This window comes from Piliocolobus tephrosceles, chromosome 9 (genome assembly GCF_002776525.5).
Source record: "Piliocolobus tephrosceles isolate RC106 chromosome 9, ASM277652v3, whole genome shotgun sequence".
Taxonomy (NCBI): domain Eukaryota; kingdom Metazoa; phylum Chordata; class Mammalia; order Primates; family Cercopithecidae; genus Piliocolobus; species Piliocolobus tephrosceles.
In genome coordinates this window covers 114,368,154-114,392,587 of record NC_045442.1, presented here as the reverse complement: position 1 = coordinate 114,392,587, position 24,434 = coordinate 114,368,154, and the positions used below count along the sequence as shown (strand labels likewise).

At 42.0% G+C, this 24,434-nt stretch overlaps 1 protein-coding gene across 1 annotated transcript in view; it reads right to left on the bottom strand.

The window, feature by feature from the left end:
• CUBN (cubilin) overlaps positions 1–24,434 on the bottom strand; it is a 336,941-nt gene that overhangs the window by 155,732 nt on the left and 156,775 nt on the right. The window contains exons 30-32 of the mRNA XM_023223232.1: positions 22,815–22,996; positions 16,557–16,731; positions 14,997–15,166 (exon numbers count right to left, since the gene is read on the bottom strand). Coding sequence (XP_023079000.1) covers positions 14,997–15,166; positions 16,557–16,731; positions 22,815–22,996 — 527 coding nt within the window. The remainder of the gene's footprint in view (positions 1–14,996; positions 15,167–16,556; positions 16,732–22,814; positions 22,997–24,434) is intronic.

Genomic DNA, 24,434 nt, shown 5'->3' with positions numbered 1-24,434 from the left:
TTCATGTTTTACAAGAGACTATAAACTCTAAAAATTTGCAGTTCTTGCAAGCACTGACTCCAAGATTCCTGGAAATGTTGATATGAGAAGAAATCCAAGATGCTCATTTTACTTTTACAAATAAACATTTAAGGAGAGTCTGAGCTGAAATGGGAACCAAGCCAAGCCAAACCCGTGTCCACAGATTGAGAGCTGTGGCTTCAACTCAACTCTTCCTTCGTCTTGCAGATGCAAAACACTGGCTCAGCATTTGGTTGTTACTACAGCACCCACACCAGGATGCAAAGAAGCTAAGCATATTAACAAATGCAAGTCACAAGACAAACATTTGAAAAAGATCATCCTTAAGTATCAGATGGAAACAAAAATTCCTGTGGTGGGGAGTGAAGGAGGGAGGGAAGAAAGAGAGTGAGAGAGAGAGGGATAGAGGGAGGAGAGAGAGAAAGAGAGAAAAAGGGAGAGAGAGAGAGACAGGGAGAGAGAGGAACAAAGAAAGAGAGGGAAGATAAGAAGAGAAGGATGGAGAGAGAGAGAGAAGGAGAGACGGAGAGAGAAAGAAGGAGAGACAGAGGGAGAGAGAGAGGGAAAGAAGAAGAAAGGGAGAGAGGAAGAGGGAAAGAAAGAGGGACAGAAAGACGGAGAGAGAGAGGAAAAGAGAGACAGGGAGAGAGGAAGAGGAGGGGAGAGAGAGAGACTGGTTTCTGTCTTGGATTTATTTGTAAAACAGTAAATATTTAAAGAAGAATTGTTTCCATCGTCTCTTTGAAACACCGAATTCTATTATTCCTGTGTCTGTTTGCTCTGCTTTGGAAACGATCAGTGTTTTAAAAGGAAACACATCATGGGTGGTGTATTACAAAAATAAAACAAAAGAGGATACTGCGTTAGGTATCTGCCCTGTTCCACCCTGCATTTTATTGTCAAATAATGGAACAACAACAGACACTGCAGCTTTGGGTGGGAACACAGGGATTTTTTTTTTTTTTTTTTTTTCCGGATCACATCAGACTTTTCTTTCTTTATCCTAGATAGCCACAAAAAGCTTCAGAAGTTACTAATCACATTGCTTTTGCTTTTGCTTTTTGGTACCAGGCTCTGTTAGCCCTCGTTTGTGTTTCCTCCAAATCAGAGGCAGGACCTGGACCATGGTCGGCTTGCTTTGAGCTGCTCCTTGCTGATTCTCACAAGGCAGACATTCCAATGAGCTGAGTAGAGGATGCTGGAAGCAGAGGTCAGGAATCTCCAGGGGCCAGCTGCTGCTGCTAAACGGACTTCCCTCTTCCTGCTCTCACACTGAGCTACAAGCAGCCTTTCTAGGAGATCAATAAGAGCTTGCAGAGCCTACATGAATCTAAGACTTAGAAGAAAGGCTCTAATTAAGCAATTAAACTGTCACTCGGAGGTCACTTTAACACTCAGCCATCGTGAAAGGAAACGTAATGAAGCCACTTGCGTGCTGACCAGACAAGCCCATCCCCAGCCAATGGGTCCCACAGCTTCCTTAGCAAAAAATACTCCTGATGTGTCATTGAGGAGAGCCCAAGGTTAATTACACCAGACACTCGAAGGTGACTGAGCAGAAAGTGCAAATATATTACCAAATGTGTTGAAACCTGCCTGCAAGTCCAGCTTCCTGATTAGCTCCCCACGATGCCATTACCATTTCAAGAGAAGTCAACAGGTTCAGTTTTTCCCTTTTTTCATTATAGCAGCATGCAATTCTAGAAAATGCACTTCTGTGATGTTACCTAAGTCCTCATGTGGCTCACAAGAAGATTGTATATCAATAACCGTGCCAGGGAGTGAACTCAGTACAGCATGTTCCCGATGGTGTCCTCTGAGATTTTTCTACCAAAGCACTGATCATTGCAGGAGTAGAGATGACAAAAATTCATTTATTCAGTCATGTATCTAGTAACAATTCATGCATCAAAAAGATTGGTGCTTTGGAGATCTAAAGACTACTGCTGTGGGCTCTATGAAAGAGGATGGAGGCTGTGTATTACTGTTTCACTTTTTTTTTTTTTAGACAGAGTCTTGTTCTGTCGCCAAGCTGGAGTGCAGTGGCATGATCTCGGCTCACTGCAACCCCCGCCTCCTGGGTTCAAGTGATTCTCCTGCCTTAGCCTCCCAAGTAGCTGGGACTACACGTGCCTGCCACCACGCCCAACTAATTTTTGTATTTTTAGTAGAGACAGGGTTTCACCATGTTGGCCAGGATGGTCTTGATCTCTTGACATCGTGATCCACTCGCCTCGGCCTCCTAAAAGTGCTGGGATTACAGGCCTGAGCCACCGTGCCCAGTCTACAGTTCCATTTTGAAATGTTCATTTGTTTCTTCTACTTGGTGAATTTTGCCTTTGTTTCCACAACATCAAGACTGTTACCTGTGGGCTTAGCTTGCCTCCATTTGGAACCTATGGGGACTAGGCCTACTCTAAGAAGAGCTCTCTATTGTATTCCCAGAAGAGTATGGGGATAGTCTTGTGGCCCAGAGGTCATGTGAAACCTGGTGGCTGCCTGAGGCTGACTTCAACTTTGAGGATGAGACCACCACTGACGTCACTGGGCCCTTAGTGGCCATTTCATCCGCCATCTTGTCCTCCTTTTCCTACCCACAAATGCAACTCCTAACTGAATCCTCCTCCTTAGTTTTCTTCTTTCTGCTTGTGTTCCCCAGGCACCTGACTTTATAAATAAGCAAACTAAGAACCCCAAGCCATGAAGAGAGTAAGGGGTGGTGCCATGTCCAGAAACAAGTGCCTGGCAGTGTCTGGTACATATTTGGCACCGAAGAGCAAAGTAATGAAGGAAACCCTGACCTCCTGACTTCAAAGCAAGGACACTTTCCAGTTCATATTTGAATTCTTACCACTTTTCCTTATATTGACAAATGAAGGCTGGGTTCATTGGATACAGAAGTCAAAGTGGGCTGGGCACAGTGGCTCACACCTGTAATCCCAGCATTCACGCCTGTAATCGGAGGCCGAGGCGGGTGGATCACCTGAGGTCAGAAGTTCAAAACCAGCCTGGCCAACATGGTAAAACTCCGTCTCTACTAAAAACACAAAAAATTAGCCGGCACGGTGGCACATGCCTGTAATCCCAGCTACTTGGGAGGCTGAGGCAGGAGAACTGCTTGAACCTGGGAGGTAGAGGTTGCAGTGAGCTGAGATGGCACCTTTGCACTCCAGCCTGGGCAACAAGAGTATAACTCCATCTCAAAAAAAAAAAAAAGAAGTCAAAGTGGCTCCAGCCTGACCCTAAGTTTATTTTCTCCCTCTATTTTTCCAGTCTGCCATTCAGTTTCCTATACATAACTGCAATTTTTATATTTTATCAAAATACTTATTCACCTCGTAGGAAGCATAAGGCTTTCGTTTTAGTGTTGATCCTGCTGTTAATTTCTACCTAACCTTGACCCTGACATTTCTGGATCTCAGTATCTTTTTACTTTTTTATATTTATTTTTATTTTTATTTTTTGCACTGCCCCAACTCCACTTCAATGTCTTTTCAAAAAAATTAGGAGACAACAGCAAACAAACTCTAAGCTTTCTTCTTCCAGCCTTAACATTCTATGTATCTATATGTTTATGACAGTTAACCATATGTTAAATCACATTTAACATACAGCTAAATTACTGTTTCTTCTTCTAACAACCCAAATTATTATAGAAGTTTTGAAAAAACAGGATGGCTGGTCCTATTCCAGCATAATTTTCATTGGTATTTAAAGAGTACACTTGAGCTCTATTAAAAATCTGCTGAACCCCAACATTATCTAATAGCATCACTGGCGACTGAATATTTTTCTCTTTGCTAATAACTCTGTTTAAGTAACAGGACCAGGACATTAACTTTTATGTCTCCAAAATGAATGATTGGCTTTGTATGAACTGAGACTGCAGAGATATTATGTAAGATATTGGACTTTGGGGTCCGTTTCACGTCCAGTGTCCATCTGGCTGTAAAGATAGAAGGCTGGTGCTTCAATGCCGGCCTTCATGAATCCCTGGACAACTAACTATAACTGCAAGCCAAGCTTCCAGCCTTGCCAGGGCATTTCCTGGTCCAGTTCCAAACCTCTGCAGACCTCCTGTCCCCTTAAGTGGTTCCATTTGGCAAATATACAGCAGATCTCCGCCCCAACTTACCTAGACAGTATTGTTTTCTTTTTAAAACTTCACTATCTTTTTGTAAAGCTGATTTATAGATCATCCAAGAAAAAAAGACTTAGTTTGTATACAATTTATGCAATTTTTAACATAATGAATTTATAAATCAGAAAGATCTTGTGCTAAGCCATGTGTTTCAATTTCTTGTTCTAAAAAATATGAAATTGATAGAACCAATCTGGCGCTTCTTGGTGTCTCTGTCCTGAAAACATGATTTTCTTTATTGTTCGCCTGGCTCTTACATTCAGCTGCTCTTTTTCCACCAGCACCCTTCCCTCTTGACACAACTTAAATTTCTCCATTAGTTTTTTAAAAAACCAACTCTCCACTGATTTTGGTTAACCCATTGGTTACTGCCCATTTTCTCCTTATGCTACTCATTTCCGTAACTCTGGGGAAAAGCTCAGAAACTCCTACACCTCCTAACCACTGTGACCTTGAGTTTTCTACCACCACCCACCCCAATCCTGCTCTTTGCAGTTTATTAAAGATGGAATTCAGGGGGTTTGTTGCAATCCTCACACTCGTTGGTATCCTGCATGGGATTTGATACCTTTGATCACCTACCCTTGAAATTCAGCTTCCCTCATGGTTTGAATGCTACCACTCTCTTCTGGTTCTCTGCCAAGCACTCAGCGCACCTCCTCAGCCTCCTCTCCTCTGATCCTTCATCCGCCCCTTACATGGCAGTCTTTCCCCAAGAGTTGGCTTGGCCCCTTTCTCTTGATAAAATACTCCTAAAAGTGATCATACCTATTCCCACAACTTTAATAACCATCCAAATATACAGAAATCATCCTCAATTGTATATGTCCAGCTCAGACTCTATCCCAAGCACTGAACTCTTATGTCAAAGTATATAATATTTAAATCCAAAAGTTTACAAGTCAAACTGACTACCATCTACTCCCTTTACCCAGTTAATGGCCTCATCATTCACCCTTTTTTTCTTTTTTTTTTTTTTTTTTTGAAACAGGGTCATGCTGTCACCCAGGCTGGAGTGCAGTGGTGTGATCACAGCTTACTGCAGCCTCGACCTCCCATACTCAAGCCATCCTCCCACCTCAGCCTCCCAAGTCACTGGGAATACAGGTATATGCCACTTTGCCTGACTAATTATTTTTTCATTTTTTGCAGAGATGGGGTCCAGGCTGGTGTCAAACTCCTGAGCTCAAACAATCCTCCCTCCTGTCTTGGCCTCCCAAAGTGCTAGAGTTACAGGTATGAGCCATGACTCCTAGCCATTCACTCATTCTTCAAGCAAATAGCCTTCCCTCCCCCATCTCTATCACCAGCCCTACCCACTACCATGTAATTAGCCTCTAAGTCTAGTGACAGCCACCATGACAGTTCTTCACGTGTCTCTGCACTCTCCATGTGTCCCAAGACCACTGCCTACTATGAGACCTTATCACCTCTGATCCAAGTTTTTTCCATTGCTTCCCAAACAGATGTGCTACCATCTTTCTTTTTCTCTGCCAACCCATTCTTCACACACTGCTGCCTATTGTCATTATAAAATACAGCTCTGAGTGTATTATTCCCATTTTACAGAAAATTTTCACTGACTCTACACTACCTATAGGATAATATCAAATTCTTAACTGGAGCAGAAGAGAACTCAGATGTCTTCTGGAGCCTGTTGGTCTCCACATGCTCCCCAGCATTTGTTCACACTCCAGGGACAACACTCTCCTTTTTTATTCCCAAATGTGTGTGTACCATTTACCCATCCTTCCCTTGCAGCCTCCCCTCCTGGCCTCACTGCTGCATCTCTACTGGTGAGCCTCTGCCACTTAAATGTCACCTCCAGTGTGAAAGCTTCCCTGGCTTCCAGGCCCAAATGAATCATGCCGGCCATTTTCACAATGATTCCACAGCACTGAGTCCAAGGCATGCTAAATCCTAGGTGCTCTACTATGAGAAAGATTCAAAAGTAGGCTCTTCTACTTAAGAGCTTGAGGGCCAGAATTACAGATGGCAAGTCCTGACCCTGACTTCTTTTTTAAAAAACTTTCCTTTTAGGTTCAAGGGTCCATGTGCAGGTTTGCTATACAGGTAAATTGCCATCATGGGGGTTTGGTGTACAGACTCTTTTGTCACCCAGGTAATAAGCACAGAATGTGATAGGTAGTTTTCAGTCCTCTCCCTCCTCCCAGCTTCCAACCTCAAGTAGACCCTGGTGCCTGTTGTTCCCTTCTTTGTGTCCATATGTACTCAGTGTTTAGCTCCCACTTCTAAGTGAGAACATGCAGTGTTTAGTTTTCTGTTCCTGTGTTACTTCACTTAGGATTATGGCCTCTAGATCTATCCGTGTTGCTGAAAAGGACATGATCTTATTCATTTTTGTGGCTATGTCATATTCCCTGGTGTATATGTACCACGTTTTCTTTGTCCCATCCACCATTGATGGGCATCTAGGTTGATTCCATGTCTTTGCTATTGTGGACAGTGCTGTGATGAACATGGGCATTCATGTCTGACTCTGAATTCTAAGTTCATTTCTGCTCCTAGCATTCCATGCTGCCTCTTCTTCCAGTCCTCATTGAATTAACCTCCCCCAAAACACTCATCATCAGCAGCATCATAATGGCTAGCACAAGTGGAGAACTTCCCATGTGACAGCAAGCAGGTCATCTATATTATCTCAAATACCTAACAATAAATCTGACCCAGGTCCTCTTATTACCCCCATTTCCATTAAGGAAACTGAAGCTGAAAGATGAACTTTCTTCCAAAGAATACTGTTAGAAAATCACAAAGTCCAGGCTCAACCCCAGATCCACCCTATATCAGAGCTGGATTTCTTAGCTGAGGCACGATGCTGACTCACACTATCGGTGTAGCTCACTTTTTATTTTAATGTCTTGCCTGGGTGCTTAGAGGTATTTGCTTCTAATGTCTCTTCTGCCCACTGGCTGGGATTTTCCAACTATAGTTAACCCTGGAACGACACAGGTTTGAACTGCCTGGGTCCACTTAAACACAGATTTTCTTCCGTCTCTGCCTCCCCTGAGACAGCAAGACCAGCGCCCCCTCCCTCTTCCTCTCTAGCCCACTCAATGTGAAGAGAATGAGGATGAAGACCTTTATGATGATCAACTTCCACTTAATAAATAGTAAATATATTTTATCTTCCTTACAATTTTCTTGATAATATTTTATTTTCTCTAGCTTACTTTGTTGTAAGAATACAGTATGTAATATATAAGACATATAAAATATCTGTTCATTGACTGTTTATGTTAATGGTAAGCCTTCTGTCCACCATAGGTATTAGTAGTTAAGTTTTGGGGATTTGGGGGACTTGAAAGATGTAGATTTTTTACTGCACGGCAGGGGAGCGGGGGGCCAACGACCCTAATCCCAGCATTGATCAAGAGTCAACTGTACTTCATACAGTATTATCTGATTCTGACAACTTGTTTGGACTTTTACATTTTATATTTTGCCTTATCCACCAGCCCAAACTCCTCCCAGCACTTAGTTTTGAGTTTATTTTCCATCTCCATGCCTCATATCAGATCACATTTGAGGTTTCACTTCCTGCTGTCTGTTTCCTCCTGCTGTGCTTTGTTAAGCCAAGCCCAGCTGCATGCTGAAATATGGCAGTGTTCATAGAAAACCTCGTCTGTGTGTTCGTGTCCCATGTAGGTGGAAAACCCGCCTCACGATCACAAGAGGGAAAAACCAAGCCACGCTGGCATGCTTTTGACCTAGGCTTTGGTTTGGTTACACACTTTATATGTTAAATTCCATGGGTTATGCACTGTATCAAAGAAAAGAACACCATGTAGATGAGGCAGGAAGCAAGTGGTAGAGCAATGCCCACCATAGTCAAAACTATGAGTAGTTTTGTCGCTGGTCCATTCAAACTTCTCTTAAAGATCCTCTTTTTTTTTGAGACAGAGTCTCGCTGTGTCGCCAGGCTGGAGTGCAGTGGCGCAATCTTGGCTCGCTATAACCTCCGCCTCCTGGGTTCAAGTGATTCTCATGCCTCAGCCTTCCGAGTAGCTGGGATTACAGGCACGTACCACCACACCCAGCTAATTTTTGTATTTTTAGTAGAGATGGGGTTTCACCACGTTGGCCAGGATGGTCTCGACCTCCTGACCTCATGATCTGCCTGCCTCTGCCTCCCAAAGTGCTGGGATTACAGGTGTGAGCCACTGCGCCTAGGAAAGGCCCTTCTTTTGCTTCAGTATTTATTTCACCTTTATTCCCCTCATTTTTTTTTTTTTTTTTTAACAGACAGGGTCTTGCTTGTTGCCTAGGCTGAAGTGCAGTGGCAAGATCTGTGCTCATTGCAACTCCTGCCTTCCACCCTCAAGTGATCCTTTCACCTCAGCCTCTCAGGCAGCTGGGACTACAGGTGTGTGCCACCATGCTTGGCTAATTTTTTAACTCTTTTGTATAGACAGGGTCTCACGACATTGCCCAGGCTGGTCTCAAATTCCAGGGCTCAACTGATCCTCTTGCTTCATGCTCCCAAAGGGCTGAGTTTACAGGCGTGATCTGCCATACACAGCCTCACCTTCATTCTTAAAGGAATTTTAGGAGAGCACAGAGTTCCTGGCTGGTAGTTACTTTTTTTTCTTTAAACTGAATATATCACTCTATTGTCTTTAAAAAAAATTTTTTTGGCTTCCAATGCTGGTTGCAAAGTCAGCATTTAGTCTCTATTTTCTAAGAAGCAATCTGTTCCCCACCTACCTACTCCTCTAGCTGACTGTAACATTTTTTCTTTATCTTTGTTATTTAATTTTTTTTTATAAACGTATGTCATTCTATTTATCTTACTTTGCTGTTTGGGTTCCTTGAGATTCTAATTTTTTTTTTTTTTTAATGATGACTTCCACCAGTTTTGGAAAAATTTTAGTCAGTAGCTCTTCAAAGTTTGCTTCTGTTCCATATATCTCACTTTTCCTTGTAAGACTCCAATTAAGTGTGTGTTATACATTTTCGGAGTGTCCTCTATGTGTCTTAACCTCTCATATATTTTTCATCCTTTTTTCATCCACACTTTTTTCTGAGTAGATTCTTGACTTATCTTCCAGTTCACTATTTCTCTCTAGTCACTATTTCTCTCTTCATCTCTGTCTAATCCCCCCAAAAAACCTTCTGCTGAGGTCTTAATTTTAGCTATGGTACTTATCAGTTCTCAAATTTGTAGTTGGTTCTTCTTCATATTGCAGTGTCACTTTCTATAGTATGCAGTTCCTTACTGAAAGTTCTCAGTTTGACTTTTATTTCCGTAAGTTGAGTAATCACAGTTGTTTAGCAAGCGTGCCAGGTAACTTTAGTATCTGGCATATTAGTGGATTTGTTTCTGTTGTCTCTTACTCATATCACATCTCATTTTTGTTATAGTGTCCCCTCATGTACATGACTATCTTTGATAGTGTGTTGGGTTACAGGGAAATACTGGGAATACAGGGAAATACTGGGTAGAAGAGGGCAGTTCCCCAGCAACGGCCCCACTATCAAGCCTGGAAACCCATGGCCCTAAATGGGAACAGGCATTCCTGTTTCCATGTCCAAATTTTGCCTTTTGGCCTGCCACACCCCCCTATCCTGCACTCATATAAACCCCTAAACCCAGGCCTCACAAGTAGACAAGCAGATGAGCAGATAAGTAGAAGAGCAGAGGAGCAGAAGAGCAGTACAGCAGAGAAAGAGAGAAGAGAAGGAGCATCTGAACATTGAGAGGAGTGCAGCCAGGCTCAGTCAAACAGGAAATCAGCCGTGGCACAGTGAACTCCAGGGGGAGGATCACCCTCCCATTTCAACCCCTTTCCTGCTCCCCATCCATCCCACTGGGAGCCATCTCCATCATCCAATAAAACCCCTGCATTCACCATCCTTCAAGTCCATGTGTGACCTGATTCTTCCTGGACACCAAACAAGAAGCCGGTTTTAGAGCTAGTTAACACTTAAGCCATCTGAGAATGGCAGAGCTAAAAGAGCACTGTAGCATGCCCGCTAGGGCTTTGGAAGTTGTAGGCACCCACCTCTAGATGCTACCATAGGATCTGGAGTCCAAAAGCAGTCGCCCTGGCTCCTGCACTCCTGTCTGCATGCTCCCCTGCCCCTAAGGGGTTTGAACATACAGCAGCTGAACAGACGAGACACACCCCTGTTGCATGTCCTGCAAGGGAGGTCAGGGAACTCTCTTATTTCATCGGCTATTATACATGAAAAATTATAGGTAGAAATGATGTCCAGAATGCTAATATCTCTCTTTGAAGAAGATTTTAAATTGTGTTTGCTGGATGTCCAGTGCCTAGATGCAGAAGAAATACAAGATTCACTCTCATTATTTCATGGCTTCAGAGTTTAGGGATTCACTCAGGTAACTCAAACATTAAACGCAGTCTCAATGAAGGCTGTTTTCCTTTCATTTTACCTAAGACACGAATGGCTTACCAAGACTGCCACCCTAACAAAGCTCTGGAATCAAACTTTGGTCCTCTTTGTCCTGAGAGGCTCTCAGAAGAGCTGCTAAACCTTTGTGGATCAGTAAAGGCCCTGCAGGCAAAAATGGTCCCGAAGACTGGACTCACACCTCTCTCAGATATTCACTCAGAAACTTCACACTACCTCATGAGCCACTGGCTACTTTTAGAAAGATGTTTGTAAATGTCATCCAAAATTTCGAAATGGTCTTTGTCAGGAGAGAGTAGGTGGATGTTCTACACTTTCAGTCTTCATGATGTTTAGCCAACTTAGACTTTGAAGACTCATTTGGATGGTTAATATACAGTGACAAATAAACTTAACTTTCATTAATAACCTCATCTTGTAAAATAATAATGAAATCATACCATTAAAATGGACTACTTGGAAAAATGTAAAACAACCTTTGAGTTTTCTTCAGTTAAATTTGAAAGAAACTAGCCAGTTGGAACTTGTGTAGGAAACGATCAGGAAGCTAAAATAGAAAGATCCAGTAATCAAGAGAATCTGGTTTGTATTTGAGTGAAATGTTGATATATGCAAATGAAAGATGAAAAACTTTTTGTTAGAAAATCAGGTAGCCTGGAACAAGACAAGGATGCCCTTTCTCACCACTCCTATTCAACATAGTATTGGAAGTTCTGGTCAGAGAAATCAGGCAAGAGAAAGAAATAAAGCATATTCAAATAGAAAGAGAGGAAGTCAAATTGTCTCTGCTTGCAGATGACATGATTGTATATTTAGAAAATGCCATCGTCTCAGTCCAAAATCTACTTAAGCTGAGAAGCAACTTCAGCAAAGTCTCAGGATACAAAATCAATGTGCAAAAATCACAAGCATTCCTATACACCAGTAACAGACAAACAGAGAGCCAAATCATAAGTGAACTTCCATTCACAATTGCTAAAAAGAGAATAAAGTACCTAGGAATACAACTTGCAAGGGATGTGAAGGACCTCTTCAAGGAGAACTATAAACCACTGCTCAAGGAAATAAGAGAGGACACAAACAAATGGAAAAACATTCCACGCTCATGGATAGGAAGAATCAATATCATGAAAATGGCCATACTGCCCAAAGTAATTTATAGATTCAATGCTATACTATATCCATCAAGCTAACCATTGACTTTCTTTACAAAATTAGAAAAAAACCCTCTAAATTTCATGTGGAAGCAAAAAAGAGCCTGTACAGTCAAGACAATCCTAAGCAAAAAGAACAAAGCTGGAGACATCACATTACCTGACTTCAAACTATACTATAAGTCTACAGTAACCAAAACAGCATGGTACTGATACCAAAACAAATATACAGATCAATGGAACAGAAGAGAGGCCTCAGAAATAACACCATACATCTACAACTATCTGATCTTTGACAAACCTGACAAAAACAAGCAATGGGGAAAGGATTCCCTATTTAATAAATGGTGCTGGGAAAACTGGCAAGCCATATGCAGAAAACTGAAACTGGACCCCTTCCTTACACCTTATACAAAAATTAACTCAAGATGGATTAAAGACTTAAATGTAAGACCTAATACCATAAACACCCTAGAAGAAAACCTAGGTAATACCATTCAGGACATAGGCATGGGCAAGGACTTCATGTCTAAAACACCAAAAGCAATGGCAACAAAAGCCAAAATTGACAAATGGGATCTAATTAAACTAAAGAGCTTCTGCATAGCAAAAGAAACTATCATCAGAGTGAACAGGCAATCTACAGAATGGGAGAAAAATTTTGTAATCTATCCATCTGACAAAGGGCTAATATCCAGAATCTACAAGGAACTTAAACAAATTCACAAGAAAAAAATAAACAACCTCATCAAAAAGTGGGCAAAGTGTATGAACAGACACTTCTCAAAAGAAGACATTTATGCAGCCAACAAACACATGAAAAAAAAAGCTCACCATTATTGGTCCTTAGAGAAATACAATCAAAACCACAATGAGATACCATCTCACGCCAGTTAGAATGGCGATCATTAAAAAGTCAGGAAACAACAGATGCTGGCAAGGATGTGGAGAATCCTTGGATGTGGAGAAATTGGAACGATTTTACACTGTTTGTGGGAGTGTAAATTAGTTCAACCATTGTGGAAGACAGTGTGGCGATTCCTCAAGGATCTAGAACCAGAAGTACCATTTGACCCAGCAATCCCATTACTGGGTATAAACCCAAACGATTATAAATCATTCTACTATGAAGACAGATGCACACGTATGTTTACTGCAGCACTATTCACAATAGCAAAGACTTGGAACCAACCCAAATGCCCATCAATGGATAAAGAAAATGTGGCACATATACACCATGGAATACTATGTAGCCATAAAAAAGGATGAGTTCATGTACTTTGCAGGGACTTGGATGAAGCTGGAAATCATCCTTCTTAGCAAATTAAAACTGGAACAAAAACCAAATACCACATATTCTCACTCACAAGGGGGAGTTGAACAATGAGAACACACGGACGCAGGGAGAGGAACATCACACACCAGGGCCTGTTGGTGGGTGGGCAGCTAAGAGAGGGATAGCGTTAGGAGAAATTATGCAGATGACAGGTTGATGAGTGCAGCAAACCACCATGGCATATGTATACCTATGTAACAAACCTGCAGGTTCTACACATGTGTCCAAGAACTTAAAGTATAATAATAATAATAACAAAAGAAAATCAGGTAGCCAAAAAACTTAAAAACAGAAAGAAAAAAGAAACCTTCAAAATAAAACTTCATTCACTCTTATATTAAGCACAAAGCATTAGTTTCAGGTAGGAATGCCTTAAAAGTGTTGGTAGTAGTGATGGGACAGGAGTCAAGAAAATGCTTGGTAGAAGAGGTTGAGGTCCCTGGTGAGTGCTCTACCCTTAAGCCTGGATCTGCCTCTCAAAGTGAAAACCAATCCCTGTTTTCCCACCCAAATGTTGCCTTTTGGTTTTCCCTGCCCCCATCCGGTGCCCATAAGAACACCAAGCCCCAGACTCAGCAGACACACACACATACACACACACACACACACACACACACACACACACACACACAGAAGACAGTAGTGTCTGAATGTCAAGAGGAGAAGAAGGAGCTGGACATCAGAGACTGTGGTCAGGGAGGAGTTCAGCTGAGAAAGGCCAGACTCCAGGGGAAGATTATCTTCCTGCAACCCACTTCCTCCAACCCCTTTCAAGCTCCCCTTACTGCAGAGAGCCACTTCTATGTCTTAATAAAGTTCTCCACATTCACCACCCTTCAATTCGTTCATGTGACCTGATTCTTCCTGGACACCAGACAAGAACTCAGGTACCAAGAGGTCAGGATGTAAAAGGCTGTCACCCTGACCCTCCACTGAACTGGTTAACACTTAGCTGTCCATGAACAGCAAATGCTAAAAGAGCACTGATTGTAACACATGCCCTTTGGGGGTCTGGGGGGTCGCAGACACCCTCTCCGAGACGGCAGAGCTAAAAGAGCATTGTAACGTGTTTGGACGCTGTGTGGGCCATGCACAGAGCCTGCTCCCACCAGAGAGGAGGGACTAGCCAGTTCCAGGGTTCGTTCACCCCGGTTCCTGCATTCGTCTGTTTGTGTGCTCCCTCCTGAATTCAGCTAGGCAGCCAAGCAAATAAGCCACCCCCTTCGCAAGTCCTGTGAAGGAGTCAAGGAAACTCTCCCATCTCAGTAGCAGAAACTTTTTTTGATATCTGCCCAATTCATAGCCACATTCCTTCTCCTACACTCCCATCTCCCAACTTGTTCTATCAGAACATGGATTCGTTCAAGCAGCAAATCAAGATATCCTGGTCTCAAGAGAAGCAGAATCATGTGAAAATTCCAGAGGCTTAATAATAATTGATCTAAAAGATTTATGATAAATCTATTCCATGATACTTTCTGGATCTCTTTTGTAGTCAGTTCTGGCTTATGATATGTCGGGGGCTTTTATGGAAAATTTGCTTTCCTTATTAAAAGTAACACACACAAAACAGAAATAGTTAACACTATTCCTTCTTCCTTTTTTCAGAGGTAGACTCAGGTAGGACAATCAGATAAAAAACACTGCAGCCATTTTTTAACCATGACTTCTTCATAGTCTTCATACTTTCATACAATGAAAAGTCAACATGCTAATCATGGTAGAGCAGAAACTGACTTGCTAAACAAATCTTGAGATTATCTACTTCCTGATTTGTTTTTAGGTAAAAAATAAATGTCCTTATATTTTAAGTTGCTAATAGTTTGGTTTCTTATGATTTGATGTTAAAAACACCCATAAGTAATACATTCACTAAATATGCTTCTATGGCAGTGTTTTGACCCAGGTTTGGCTGGAGGCAATGCTTGAAATTTACATCACTTACCATAATACAAGAGTCCTGTGGTTCAAGATCAAAGTCAGTGAAGTTCAAGAGAACACGGTGATTTCTGTCAACCCGAATAACCCAAGCACAGTCCGTGTTGCTCCTGTAAGGACTGGGGTAATTTGGAGAATGAATCTCTCCACTGGGAGCCTGGAAAATACCACCACAGCCTGGAAGTGCAGAACACAATTGTTTCATGAGAGGAATCATGGATGCATTAAAATCATCCATTACCTGGTTGTATAGATCAATACCTTACTTTGCTTGACTATCAGTTTTAGTTAGTCTATGCTAAAAAATACTTCAAACACTTTAAATACAGATGCCAAAAGTTATTTTTAAAAATAATTAAAAGGAAACACAAATGAAATCACGTTTTCACAAAGCCATGGAACACCGCTTCTTCATTGTCCTCTAAAAATATAGCATACTGGAAGAATAATACGTTTCCTTCCAAGAATTGTAATAATCTAGTAGTGCATGCATTTAAAAATAATTTAATATCTACCCTTTAAAAATTTAATATTCTGGATATAGTACAGTTACTTAGGTTTTTAAAAATTCCTTTGATGTTATCAGATACCTGTTACTGCAATGTCTTCTCTATGACCCACCATTTCTTCAATTTATGATAATATAAACCAATAATGGAAAATTTTGGCACCATTTTCTAATAATGGAGAATGATTTAGGGGTAATCTAAACACTCTGTGTGTGTGTGTGTGTGTGTGTGTGTGTGTGTGTGTATTTAAATTCCTACATAATTAACTTTAGGGGAGAGCTCTTATATTACCTTGGTTATGGTTCTGTTGAAGAAGTGTGGCCATAAGGGAGCCTGGGATCACATATGTGCTTTGACATTTTCTAGCTGTGGAACTTCGGGCAAGTTACTGACCTTTCTAAGCTTTGGTGTCCACACTGGTGAGATGAGGATATGAAATGGACTTCCTTTATAGGGTGGTTGTAAGGACTAAAGGAGATCCTCATAAAATAGTTAGAAAAGTGCCTGGTACACAGTAAGCATTCTGCAAATGTGGCTCTCTCTAGTAGTTGTATATGCTAACATCTATTAAACTATTTTGTGCCATAGTTTGTTATTATAGTTTAAAAATACACAACAGGTAATTTATTTAGACTACCTAAAATCTTGGGCAGACAGTCACCATAGAACACACAGTAATTTCTTGGGATTCATGAATTCAATGTTTGCAAGTTTGATATTTGCCAAGAATCCAAAGGCCTATACTATGGCATGAGGTATGGGGGCTGGTTAAGAGGTACGAGCCCTTGGAGAGTGGGTCTGGCCTATTACACTAGTTCCGCTCTCACCATGGACTTACACACTTGCATTCTTGTCTTCACATATGCGGTGACCCTTAGGAAGTTAAACTTTATCGCGTATGTTAGGGAAGTGCACATGTCAGGTCTCAGTAGGCTTCCCCTTGGGACGTCACTAACTTATCAATCAGGGCATAACCTTCATACGTATTCCCAAGCATTTCACGAAATTTAACGAAGGCTCAGCTTAAGTACTTTAGGAAACCTCCTTTTTTCACTCACCTCCAGGGACTGCTTGCCACGAAGCATTGAAGCCCCTCCCGTTTATAGATAAGTCAGTCTTGAATCGAATTGCTAGCTCATTTCCAGTGCTGGACACCTGCATGGGGTTCTCAGGTGATCTCTGGGTACACAATTGGGCTATTCTGGGAGACTGGAAATCGGGGCCTCCATAGATCTAACATGGGATGTAGGAAAAAAGACTTTAAAAAATATTTTAGGCAATTACAGGCCCTTCCCCTGGCTCATTTTAACCCCTGGCTCCTTGGGTTCTATGATGATTAGAGATTGAAATCTCAGCCTCCCTGGGTGGGGATGCACTATAAACTCGAGCTGAGTTTTCAAAGGCACTCCCTCTGCCTTAGGAACACACAAGTTCAATCACCCATAAAATGCCTGCTTGTTTCATCAGCCAGAATTGCAGAAGAGGACAGAGTAGATTATTCCAGAATCTTCCCTATCTCCTCTTTTTGTCTTTTTCATGTCTTCATAGAATTTCCTGATTTCTCTAGCAGAAACATTACAGATCATACAGTATTAAGTCTTATTTTCTGAATTTTAGGGGGACATGTAAAAAAAGAAATGTCTGATTTTCTAACTCTTACAGGCACACATGACTAGTCTTAGCATAAAGCCATTTTCTGATGAAAGTTGAGTTCACTGAAGGCTACCAATACCCCAGTTATATTTTTAGGAATTTCCTCCTAACCTGCAAACAATGTTTTCTAAGATCACACATTGAATATAATGCTTACACTTCTTTAGGAATGAAAATACCAGCTCTCTGGGTGTGTTTTGGAGCCTAAGGAAGGGGATGCTATGCACCCTCCCTGTGCCTGCTCCCAGCACGCCCATGCCCAGGAACCTGACCAAGTGCATGCCACTTTTCTGCTCAGGGATTGCCCTAGCCTCTGCCTTAGTCTCCAGATGGCTCCTTCTGTTATAGACAGGAGACAGGGAAATACTGGGTAGAAGAGGGTGGTTCCCTGGCAAAGGCCCCACTTCCCAAGCCTGGAAACCTGCAGCCCTAAATGGGAACGGGCATTCTTGTTTTCACACCCAAATGTTGCCTTTTGGCCTGCCATGTTCCCATATCCTGTACCCATATAAACCTCCAACCCCAGGGTCCACGGGCAGATGAGCAGATGAACAGAAGAGCACAGGAGGAGGAGAGTGACATGGCAGAGAAGGAGAGAGGAGAAGGAGCATCTGAACGTTGAGAGGAGTTTGGCTGGGGATGGTCAGAGAGTTGATCATCCGTGGGACAACCGAACTCCAGGGGGAAGATCATCTTCCCACTCCATCCCCTTTCCAGTTCCCCATCCATTCCGCTGACAGCTACCTCCATCACCCAATAAAATCCCCATATTCACCATCCTTCAAGACCACGTGTGACCTGATTCTTCCTGGAGGCCAGACGAGAACCCAAGTACCAAGCGTCACTGAGCTGGCTATCACTTAAGCTGTCTGTGGATGGCAGAGCTAAAAGAACACTGCACCCTGCCCATGGGGGCTTTGAGAGTCACAGGCACCCACCACTAGACCCTACTGTGGGTAGCATCTTGCCTGGGTTCCTGCACCTGCCAGTCTGTGTGCTCCCCCTCCCATAATGGGTTTGAGGGCACAGCAGCTGAACAGATGAGCCACACCCCTGTCACACATCCTGAGGAGGGGTGGCTAGGGAACTCTCCCGTTTCACTTCTAGATCAATCACACGTGACTTTAGACCACGCAGGCGCCTTCAAATATGCCAAACTTGTCTGTCTGACTGGAATCCACTACCCCAGTGACATTGTCCTCTGGAAAGGGTCCCCTTGGGCTCACAGAGGGCATCTTGCAGCCACGGATAGCCTAGGTCAGGCCTCCAGGAGGCCTCACGGACAGGTTTCTCAGTCTCCTCTGGGTCCTGTTTGTCTCCTGTGTGTATGTGTGGGGCTGGGGAGGGTGGCGAAGGGAGGATGAGAATCAAATAGAAGATGCTAACTTCTTATCTTCAGGTCTTCAAACTTCAATTTGCAAAAGAAAGACCATCTTTGGGAGAGAGTTTTCAAAGACATTGGGATCTGAGACCTTCACAACTGCAACCCCAGCCCTCCATGTACAGGCACTCAGGACCAGAGCCAGGAAGGCGGCTCTCAGGGGGATCTGGGCACAGTGCCTTCCCACCCTCCCTCTGTGCCTTTCCCCCACCTCAGGACACTCTGCCCTGATCCCTCAGCACCCCCGGCCCTTGCCCACCCTCAGGGCCCGCTGCTGACTGATAGGAAAATCACTCAAGTGTTCTCTGGGGAGAGGGAGTGAGAACAAGAAGCCTACTTTGGGGGAAAGTGTGTGATTTGAATCTATAATGATTTCTTTGTCTGATTAATTCCCCCCAGCCATCCGGGAAAGGCCAAAATGAATGAAACTGCTGTTCCACAGAGGGCTGAGCACAAGGACAGTAATTGCAAAGGAATGAAGCAGACCGACTGCTTCAGGCTTATTTTTATTAGGAGGAGCTGATGTTTGTGCACTCCCCCCAAGTCCCATCAAAAGCAGGACTTTTGGAAGAGCCCTGTGTGGCCCCTGACACGTACACATATGCAAATGGCAGAAGCAAGCTTGCTTGGTGTGTAGAATCAGCTTTCTTTCCCATTTTCAAGATCTCCCTACCCCCTTGCCTAGGGAACAGTCCTCAGAGCATGAAACTGACAGCATGTGTTCCCAACCACCCCAGCCCAATCAACAGCACGTATTTGGAGAGACCACCGAGCGCAAGTGTTAAGTTCTAACAAAGAAAACTCGCACATCGGCAAAATATTCTTTGTTTTCTCTGCTCGTACATCCCCTTGAGATCACAAACATAATGGGTATGAGTTGGCTGGACCTAGAAGCCTCTAGAAGAATAAACACTGCCACTTTGGACATTATTTGCTTCCTTTCTTGCAAGGCTGAGCTCACAAAAGCCTATCGCAGAGAGGCCAGACCGAGCTAACTGTCCACACCAAGCAATTGTCCTGGTTTACTGCTCCAAGGAGTGGATTTCCTTTTCTGCCTGATGCCAGTTTGGAATCTCTCTAAACACTTTCTCAGAGATTAAAGTGAAATCAGGCAGAGTGTTTCCATGACCGAAACAATGGTCCTTCTGGCTTCCACAAATAAAATCGATAGTTAGCACATGATTCTTCAAAAGAAGAAAAAGAAGGAAAGAATTTCAGGGCGTGGTTCATTCAACTACAGCATATGACTAAACTTTGAGGGGAAAAGAAGTGGTCTGATGATCACAGATTTAAAAATGTGTTGTAGCAAATGCTCAGGAGGGAGAACATTTCAAAGCCTATGGTTTTAATCTGTTTTGAACATTTCTTTCTGCTCTGTTAGCTCCATTTATTGTTGCAATCAAGTCAGCATTCCGGGGTTATGAGTAACCCAACAGCTGCTGCTTTTTGCAACGGTCCACTTTCTGGACTCTGATTTTTGACGGAAAAAATGACTCCTGAATAAATTTTGTGAAATCCAGGTAAGCCTAATATTTAGTGACTGTAAGGCACCACTTGCCTACACTCACGTGCAGGCTGAGAAAGTCAGCAAAGTTTTTAGATCACATGCCCACCATGGGTAACAAACCTTTAAACCCACTGCTAACATGTTATCAGCAGCTAGGGAGGGGTGAAAAAAACCATTCCACCACCATTAGCCCAATTTTATTACAGCAGTTTCCACATGAGTTGAGCATTTGCAGAAAAGCAAAACAAGGCTTTTGAACAAAATGTCAGAGGGTTGCTCATTTTAGCTTTCAGAAAAAAAAAAATTCCCCAAATATTTAAGGGCCTCAAAATAGTCCCCCAAGCCCTGCTTTTGGTGGAACATGGGAGGCCACTGCAATGTCAGCTTGTCATAATAAAAATAAGCCCCAGGCAGACTATGCGTCTTCTCACAGCCACTTCTGTCAGGCACAGGGCTCTCCCTGAAAGCTGCTTCTGCCTGGAGTCCCTGATTTCGTCCCTCAGGCCCCAGGCCTGCTTTCAGGGAACAGCTCCTGTCTCTACTTTCTCCCATGATGGGCGTGACACACAAAACACAACTGGCCCATTTATATTTTGCCAAGTGGGCAACAATCACATGCACTTTGGAGTATGAAAATAAAGGGTTTGGAACAGGGCACATAGCTGTGGAAGATCTGCCACCAGCCCTTTGTAAGTGATAAGGGGTTTAGTGCAACCAAGCAATATCCTTGCTGGCGAGCGAGGCCATCTGAACATTCTGCACGTGGATGCTAGTCCCACTTTGTGCTGTGAGTGTGAATTTCAGGAGACACCTTGTTTCTCCTCTGAGATGGAGTCATGACTTGGCAGCAGTCCTTCCATGAAGACTTTCCAGTTCTATCTGATTTCATTTACTGTAGCTCTATCATCAGACAATAGCAAATTGTCCATAGAGCTACATAAATGAAATCAGAGATAAAACTGGTAAGTCTTTTAGAGCTACTAAAAGTAATTCCTAGTGACTCTCACTGAGAAGGATGACTTTACTAAATTACTGAAAGTAATGAATTACTAAAAGTAGTGATTGAATGATTTAGTGATGAATTACTAAAAGTAATTCCTAGTGATTCTCACTGAGGGGATGACTTCATTTCTTTTCAAGGTAAGAACATGTTGTATAATTAAGTTTTTGTTAAAGTTTCCTGTAACGTCCATATTACTCATATCAACCCCTTGCACCCTGCACCCATCTATGGTCTCAGGGTTTACTGGAGTGTTGAGCAGTGACTGGCTTCAGTTACCAGCTCTTCTACTCCCCTTCCATGTGGTCATGGAAAAACCCATTAATCTTTTTGAGACTTAGTTTTGACCACTGTAAAATGGGAACAAACTTCCCCTCTTACCTCATGGAATGATTTCATGTTTAAATGAGAACAAGGAGATAAAAATTCCTAGAGAGAACAAGGAGGTAAAGTACCCTAAATACGCATTATTATGGTGTGCCAATCAGAGACTTTGATGCTTTCATTTATTCCACAAACTTCTATTGAGTGTTTACTATTTGCCAGGTACTCTGTGGAGCTGGGACTATAGCAGTAAAACAAAGCAAATAAACATCTAGCTTCATGGAATTTGGGTTCTACTGGATATAGAATCCTTGTCATGCTATGCTACAGCAATCCCTAGAGCTGAGGTGACAGGATTTTTGTGTGTATTTGGAAGACATTAAAGTTTGCAGACAGGTCAAACTTCAAAGTATACATAATAAACGTGTTACATATATGTAACATATGACATAATTATGTAGTATATGGTATACTTACATTAAAATATATAATTTATTATAATAAATATTAATTATTGTAATTATTAATTATAATTTATAATATAAGTATATAATATACTACATATTACATATATCTGGGACATCTATATATGTTATAAAATTATATAAGAATATTATGTAAATAATGTAATATATAGTATGTTATATAATTATAACAAATTATATTTATATAATTTTATAAACCATAACAAAATATTTTAAAACTATATATTTAAAAAAATATATATATACACATACGCATATTCTAATGACTAGATTCCTGCAATTAAAAATTGATTATAATAAACTTTTGGGTTCAAGATTCTCAGACTATTTTAATGATCCAAGACACACCCTTTGCAGTAGTGCTGGGAAAATTTTCATCTTCAAATGCTTCATGCTACCTAGGTGGCCATTTTTTTGCAAAAGCCCTCTGAGGCAGATGGCCCTGGCACCCCTTGAAGAGCAGCGGCAGCCCTGGCAGGCCGTCCCTGTGCTTGTTGGCAGGGCCAGCCTCTATGCTCCGCCACGCGAATGCTTTTTCTGGGGGAGCTTTCTCAGACTGCAAGGGTGAGGTGTGAGCCATCCCAAGCACAGTCCTTATCAATGGGAACCAGAGTAGGGGGACGAGTGCCTCCACTGTGGTCCTTCAGAGGGTCCCAGAACACGGAGTCCAAGTTGCCGCCAGGGGCTCCCTCTGCTGGTTCCCCCTCCCCCTTTCCTTCACTCACTGGTCCTGGGCTCGGGCTCCTGCTTCCCAGCATCACCTAACTCAGCTGCAGCCAAGGCCTTCAGGCATTGCTTCAGGGAAACCCGAACCACATTATTAATCCCATGTCTACCAAATGCTCATTAAAATGTCTAAGAATAGAACACTGCTGACTACTGGAAAGAATTCGGAATCTTGGCAGAGTGATTTCCTGTTCTACCCCAAACTTTGGGATGTACTGAAAAAACGATCTCACTTCCTACCTCCAAGACATCAAAGTTGCATCTTGAATGATACTCCACATCGAAGTCATGGATGGTGAGCTGAATGCTACTCCCGGGGGCTGTCCTAATATACCAGATACACTCCTTGTTGGGTGGATACCTGTTGGGGTACCCGGGGCTGCTGAAGGAGCCTGTGGCCCCAGACAGCTCTCCACCACAACCTGTTAAAACAGCAAGGCTCAGTCAGTTCAAAGTGGGCAGCAGCCCATGGAAGATAATTCACAAATTCAACTCACCGAAAGTTCATCAAAAATATACAATGCCTAATTTAGGAGAAAACCATTAAGTTACAATAAAGTTATAATTATGCAGTTATAAAACAATGAGAAAAAAATCATGGCTACAACTTTATACATCCAAAAATAAAACACTGATTATATATAATTTAGTACAATAATGCTCAATCTTTTTTCTTACCATATCAAACCTTTGTACTTTCTTTTTTAAAAAGTCACTCTAATTTTAGATTTTCTTTATTATAATGAGGCAAGAATTACATAACATAATAGGAAGTATAATGGGCTGTGTGAGCCGTGGTCGTGAACTTCAGGTCCCTGGGTCTTCAGTATCATTGTAGCTAATACATTATTCTGCAGTCCCGTGCAGATCTAAGAACTAGAATTTTAGGTGCTAAAAATCCTTAGCTTTGTACCAAAGACTGTAGGAAATAAACAAGTAAATGATATAGGTCCTAACTCAGGAAACTGACATTAAAAAAAAAAAAAAATACAATGGATATAGAAAAATCCAACCAAGGAAAAAGACAACAGCATGTGTTTAAGAATGTTGATATGTCATGCCTTAGAAAGCCATTCAGGCAGACCATGACAACAAATAATCAAATGCCGTAGCCTGCAGCACACAATAGAATAATGCCGCCTTTCATTGAGTGCTCATATGAGCTCTCCATGTATTTCCTGTTTCAATACTCATAAGGACCACATGAGGCAGGTACTGTTAGGATCCATTTCTTAAATGAGCAAATCAGTGCAAACAGAGGTGGCGTGGATTTTCCAAGGTTAATTGATATTAGGACACTAACTGAGGTGATCTGGTTGTATCTTAGTACTTCATTACTATACCACACAGACTCTCACACTGTTTACAGGAATTCAGACAGAGATTTCAGTATGGAGAGGAAGAGAAAACTTTGCAAAAGAGGTAAAATTTAAGGCAGGCTTGTGAGAGACAAAATTAGAAAAGAGATTATCTTGTTTTCCAACAGCAATTTTTGGTGAATAACAAAACGTTTTTTGCTCTTGTTAACATTTCTGGGCCTCTTTTTCTTTCATTCTTTTTTTTGGAATATTCTTTATTGGTTGGTAAATTCTTCCAATTGCCTGCTCTTATTCTTCAAGGCTTTTCATGTGTGATCATTAAAAAGTCAGGAAACAACAGGTGCTGGAGAAGATGTGGAGAAATATGAACACTCCTAACACTGTTGGTAGGAGTGTAAACTAGTTCAACCATTGTGGAAGACAGTGTGGCGATTCCTCAAGGATCTAGAACTAGAAATACCATTTGACCCAGCCATTCCACTACTGGGATTATAAATCATACTACTATAAAGACACATGCACAGGTATGTTTACTGTGGTA